Raw genomic sequence first — 6,000 nt, forward strand, 5'->3', positions numbered from 1 at the left:
AGTTGTATGAACTGTTACATTTTTTAAATATTATTCTAACTTTCAGAAATTATGCCGATGACTTTTATATGCTCTTTTGTGAAGAGCACAGACTCATCATTTATTGTGTGTGTGTGTGTGTGTGTGTGTGTGTGTGTGTGTGTGTGTGTGTGTGTGTGTGTGTGTGTGTGTGTGTGTGTGTGTGTGTGTGTGTGTGTGTGTGTGTGTTTTAGGTATGGTGCCAAAGGAAATGCAATAAGGGTGGAAGTTGTTGTTTACACTGGGAAAGAAGGCAGGAGCTCCCAGGGGTGTCCAATAGCTAAATGGGTATGTGGCTGGTGTCTGTGTCCTGAATGTGTCTGCTGTAAATGTAAACATTGTTGTGAGCCAGTATATTTAGTGTAAGAAATGAAAGGCAGCCTCTGATTTATGCTTTTATCACCACCATGGCAAAACCTTAGCTGCCGCCAACTGTGTAACTAAAGTTTAAACATAGCGAGCAGTCTGAGACAGCGTACTTCCGCTATGGCTGCATAAACCATGGCATGAACTTTAGAGTCTTTAGATCAAGAAGGATATGTGGATTAGTTTGTGTTTTCTTTGTCTTGAACAGCAATTTTTCATGTTTCAGTTTTATTGGTATTTGTTTAGATATGACACAGAATGTTCGTCCAGGTATTCCTGGACCCAGTACCAGACCTTAATGTGGATCAAGTCAAAAAGTTAGCCACCTCCGGTACAATTTTCACATGAATCCATCCATAACTTCTTGATAATTTCTTCTAACAACACAAACAAACAGACAAACAAAAACCATCTCCATGTCAGAGGCATTAAATTGCAAATTTATTCACAACATTTTCTGCCTAGTCTGGTGGTATGGCAGGTCACTTATAGTGATCTATGTAGTGAGCTTAGTGTATTCGTCTGTGTTGCAATTCAAGTTTCAAATGTGACTGACGCTTGTGTATTTATAAATTAAATGTCCTCTGACAGGTGATCCGGCGTGGCAGTGAAGAGGAGAAGCTGCTGTGTTTGGTCCGCCACAGGCCAGGGCACCACTGCGACTCGGCAGTGTTGGTGATCCTCATCCTGGCCTGGGAGGGAATTCCTCGGCCGGTGGCAGACCACCTATACCAGGAGCTGACAGAGACCCTCTTTAAGTACGGCTCCCCCACCAGCCGTCGTTGTGCGCTCAACGAAGAGTGAGTACCCCTTCTTTTATTTCTCCATAACACTTCTTTTTCCCTCTTTATTTTTCATTTGTTATTTCCCGTTTCTTTACAGTCGCACATGTGCGTGCCAGGGTTTAGATCCGGACACCTGCGGAGCTTCATTTTCCTTTGGTTGCTCCTGGAGCATGTACTTCAATGGATGCAAATTTGCACGCAGCAAAGTTCCTCGGAAGTTTCGCCTGCAAGGTGACTACCGAGAGGAGGTGAGAGAGTGTGCTTTTTTAATTTACAGCAGCAAACAATGAGTGAGCAGTACAGCTTACAGCAAAATCTGAGAGAAAAATCGTCTCTTATTATTTAGGTCAAGCTAGTAGTTTTTTGAAGGTTTGCCTGCTGATGAACCATGTTGGATATTACAATAAGAGTTAGAAGTAGGTTCCTTTGAACAGTGTTAGCTTTTATTTTCAGGAGTTGAAGGTAGAAAACAACCTTCAGAGTCTTGCCACCGAGGTCGCTCCCCTCTACAAGAAACTGGCTCCTCAGGCTTTCCAAAACCAGGTATGAAACGGGAAACAACCACATTCGTCTCTGGTAATCCTTTGCTCTCCTGGGCTTGACTTAATTCAGCGGAAGTGATTTTCAGTTAATCTTTTTCCTTAAATTTCCATACAGTCTCACTCCAGGCTACTTCTGGGACCTGTTTATTCTACGGACTCTTAAGAGTTTTAAGAAATCTTTCCTTAGTGTCCTGTTTTTTCGGGTCTCACAGGTGGAATATGAGGCGGCGGGGGGTGAATGCCGGCTGGGCAAGAAGGAGGGACGTCCTTTTTCTGGGGTTACAGCTTGTGTGGATTTCTGTGCACACGCTCACAAAGACACTAGCAACATGAATAATGGCAGCACCGTGGTAAGCAAGCTTAAGAATGCGATACCATGTAATTTACTCCTACATGGTGCATCTAAATTTGAAGGTCAACAGCTTTTTGTTTGGAAGTATTAAACCGATCCTGTTTGGCTGAAAATTTAGCTTTTTGGCTTTGGGTTGGTGTTTTTTAGGTTTGCACTTTAACCAAGGAAGACAACCGTGCAGTTCGTAACATGCCAGAGGATGAGCAGCTCCACGTGCTGCCACTTTACAAGATTTCTGACACAGATGAGTTTGGTCACGCTGAGGGCCAGATGGCAAAGATCCAAAGTGGTGCTCTTCAAGTTCTGTCTTCGTTTCCTCGAGAGGTGAGTGAACCAAAAAGGATCTTGTTTTGTTGTGGGTCAGTGTGCAGTGTTAACATGCTTTAAATAATTCAATTTTGGTACATGTCAGGTTCGTCTGCTGGCAGAGCCGGTAAAATCAGCCCGTAAGATCAGACAAGAGGCTCGCCTTAAGGCTCAAGCAGAGCGACTGGAGAAGAAGCTCGGGGTGACTCCTCTCACTCCTGGAAAAGTGAAAGTTGAAAGCCCCAACAAAGGTAGTACATTCACGCCACTGGTCATTTAAGATTTATAGCTGTTTTAATAGAACCACATTAAAATATATGAATTTTCTTCCAACAAAACAAAAGCTGGATACAACAGCTCTTACAGACCTGCTAGTGTGGAAAGGTACCTACCAGAGAAGAATCAACCCTGCACTTATAACCAGATCAGCAGCTACCCCACTGTGGGTCCAGGAGTCAACCCGCAGAGGGAGGTCATCTCACCCAACACCCATGGCCTGCCTGGCCTCCAGTTTGGACAGAATGGCTCAGTTCTCAGTTACAAGACAATGAGTGATACAGTGAATGGTTATTCTCCAGCATCTGGTGACCAGTGTGCTCCGACAGAGTGTATACCTCCACGTAACACACCTGCTGACTATGATGGTGCTTTTAAAACTGAGCCCAGAGAGGTGCACTCTTCTCCTCAGCACAAACCTGTTCCCAGTGGGAGCGCTCCTCCTCCCTCTCCGTTCTCCCCCAGTCCAACGTCTGAGGGCCTCTTCAGCCGGCTCAATGGGCTCCATGGGTCTGTGGGAGATGTCATAGCAGAGGCTAGGGGTCATGGCCTCCCACCGATGTCTCCTCTCTCCTTCCCTGTACAAACTCCACCATTTGAACCAGATGAAGTGAAGCAGGAAGAGGTGTGGTCAGACAGCGAACACAACTTCCTCGACAGCGAAATAGGCGGACTCGCCGTGGCCCCGTCGCACGGCTCCATCCTAATCGAGTGCGCGCGGCGGGAGCTCCACGCCACTACTCCAGTCCTCAAGCCAAATCGCAGCCACCCCACCCGCATCTCTCTAGTCTTCTACCAGCATAAGTCTCTAAATGAGCCGGGCCACGGGATGGCTATGTGGGATGCCAAAATGGCCAAGCGGGAACGGGACAGAGAGGAGGAGGCTGAGAGATTGAGGCTGGAGGGCAGCCTTAGTAAAGTTGCTGGAGGGGTGGAGGGAGAGGAGGAAAAGGGTGAGGAGACAGAGGAGGCGAGGATTATGAATGTCCCCACACGTAAGGCATGGACTCTCCCAAGGGACGGGGTCATCACCGCGTCCCCGTATGCTCTTACCCAAGTGACGGGTCCATACAATCGCTGGTCTTAGTCAACGTGTTTTAAACCTTGACATTCACACACACACACACAGAAAACTCCTACACCCTGTGCTTCTGCCTTACCTCAGACAATTTTAAACTGCTACTCTCATTTTTATTCTTTTTTTTTTTCATCGAGCTTTTCTTATACCTGTTCACTTTGCCCTTCTTCGTCTCTTCCTTCAGAGCGATGAAGAAGACCAAAGGTTGTCGGCTTTTTAACTGTGAGTTTCGGTGTCGGTTTTTATTGTAAAGAGATGGTGCTTTGAAGCATTTAAAATACATTTTTAAACTGGTTTTATATACAGAACAAACAGAAAAAAAAAGATGTGATTATTTATTCTGATCATAACGATTTATATTTAATTTCTGGTGTAAGCCTGTTTACTGCAAGATTTCTACGATGACCTGCATTATGTGTTCAGATTTTATGTTGTACAGTAGAAATTTACTTTTTATTTCAGCCAGTAATTCTCTTTTCAGAAGATGAATCTCATTGGCTTTTTTTTTTTTTTTACATTGGTGCCATTCTCACTGTAATCTTTATTAAGCAAACTCATTACATCACATTATGTAGAAAACAAGACTAATATTCTGCATATTTTTACTACAGATTGTCACATGTAGCATTACACATTTCTTTCTGCTGCCTCTGACTTCTGTCGGCGGTTGATGAAAGAAATGTACTTCCTCGGTCTGTTGTTTGTTTATTCGTTATATCCACATCTGGATAGTTTGTCTTTTATTCACAGATATGTATGGCATATTAAAAAGCACTTTTTTTTTTTTAAAAACCTAACTTGAAAAGGGTCCCAGTCCATAGGCCTGAATATGTATGTACAGACAGAGAAATATATGACATTTTTAGCATTAATCCTTTTTTCTTTCTTTTTTTACAGCATTTCTGCACTTAATTGCGTTTCACTCATTTGATTGAAGATGACATACATATCTAATGAAACTAAACACCTAGCGAGGAATAGTGAAATGCTACATCAGTAAAGTGCTTATCATCATTTGCACTTTACTTACGTTCAGCTTCTGGAAAAGGAATTCAGTTTTTTATAGGGAACAAGAGTGATTATAGGAATTAAAACACCTACTGTACATGATATTGGTGCTAAGAAGACCTTTTTTTTTTTCTTTCCAGAAACCACAAAGTGTCAGATATGTCAACAGATCATGCTCGGCTTTTATGTCCATACTCTTAAGTTTGAGCATAAAGCTGCATTAGCCACTGCTGAATAATCAATCTGTTTCTTTTCCCTTGTCTTTTGTTGTGAAACCACTCAAACACCAGATCCCACTTAGCCAGCTGCCTAAGACGATTTCGGGTGCTTGACCTTTGCGAAAACTTTGTTTACAGAACGCTTTTTTACAGGGTCTAAAAAAAGGGGGGTTGGTGTCAACTCCTGATTAATCAGGATTTCTTCCTTGTTATTTTTCTGTTACCCATACAAGCAAAGCTCTTAATTTTAAGAATGACTCAAGAGATGGAGACATAATATTCACACTAAAACTGATGGCATAACATTTCCTGTAGACGCATTTGGGTCTTTTAAACACTTTGACTTCCTTTTGGTGCTAATAGGACAAGATGTCAAGGTACATGCATTGACGCAACCTGCTTATGTACTGTATAACAGTGATGGCACGGTGCTTTTTGAAACTCAGCACTCACTGATCCTGTATTTGATTCAGTTCAGTTCATTTCTTCTGGTCGTTACCGGCTGGCAACATCATGACATACCTTAATTTGTCAAGTACAAGTAAAACAGCGCACTATGGGCAGATGTCCACATAGAGTTCAAATGTCTTCCACAGTTAAACCCAACTCTGCAGCAGTTATCAAAAGTCACACAAATAAAGATGAATGTAAAACTGTTTTTTAAATGAGTTCAATTTAGAAAGAATATTTTTTGAACATCACGTGATGAAATTACAGTTCTAAATGTTTCTCTCGACTTACTGTGGGGGACGGTTTTAGTCCATTTCTTTAATCAACAAAGAACTAACAACGAGCACCAGCATTAAAAAAAATGGGGAAAATTCTTAGTAGAAAATGTGTAAATATGTATGTGAACCATATTGTTTTTACTGTATTGTTACCGGTGTTTAGACAATGGGTGATCTTGCTTACTTTGAAACTGAATTACTGTACGTCGCTTAAAGTATATCCAGTTTAGACTTGAGAAGAGAATAAATTTCGCATTCCTTTTATGGATGGCTGATCTCTTTCGGGATTGTGAAATAAAGTCATATTTATATTTTGGACCCGA

The 6,000-nt window shown here is 42.2% G+C and overlaps 1 protein-coding gene across 3 annotated transcripts in view; it reads left to right on the plus strand.

Moving 5' to 3' along the window:
- Nucleotides 1-6,000, plus strand: part of tet1 (tet methylcytosine dioxygenase 1) — a 40,354-nt gene extending 34,354 nt beyond the window's left edge. For all 3 annotated transcript variants that reach the window (XM_026189342.1, XM_026189341.1, XM_026189340.1), the window contains exons 5-12: nucleotides 213-306; nucleotides 976-1,184; nucleotides 1,267-1,417; nucleotides 1,623-1,712; nucleotides 1,924-2,061; nucleotides 2,211-2,387; nucleotides 2,476-2,620; nucleotides 2,714-6,000. In XM_026189342.1, the coding sequence (XP_026045127.1) occupies nucleotides 213-306; nucleotides 976-1,184; nucleotides 1,267-1,417; nucleotides 1,623-1,712; nucleotides 1,924-2,061; nucleotides 2,211-2,387; nucleotides 2,476-2,620; nucleotides 2,714-3,732 (2,023 nt within the window). In that variant the 3' untranslated portion in view covers nucleotides 3,733-6,000. The remainder of the gene's footprint in view (nucleotides 1-212; nucleotides 307-975; nucleotides 1,185-1,266; nucleotides 1,418-1,622; nucleotides 1,713-1,923; nucleotides 2,062-2,210; nucleotides 2,388-2,475; nucleotides 2,621-2,713) is intronic.

This window comes from Astatotilapia calliptera, chromosome 13 (genome assembly GCF_900246225.1).
Source record: "Astatotilapia calliptera chromosome 13, fAstCal1.2, whole genome shotgun sequence".
Classification (NCBI taxonomy): Eukaryota; Metazoa; Chordata; class Actinopteri; order Cichliformes; family Cichlidae; genus Astatotilapia; species Astatotilapia calliptera.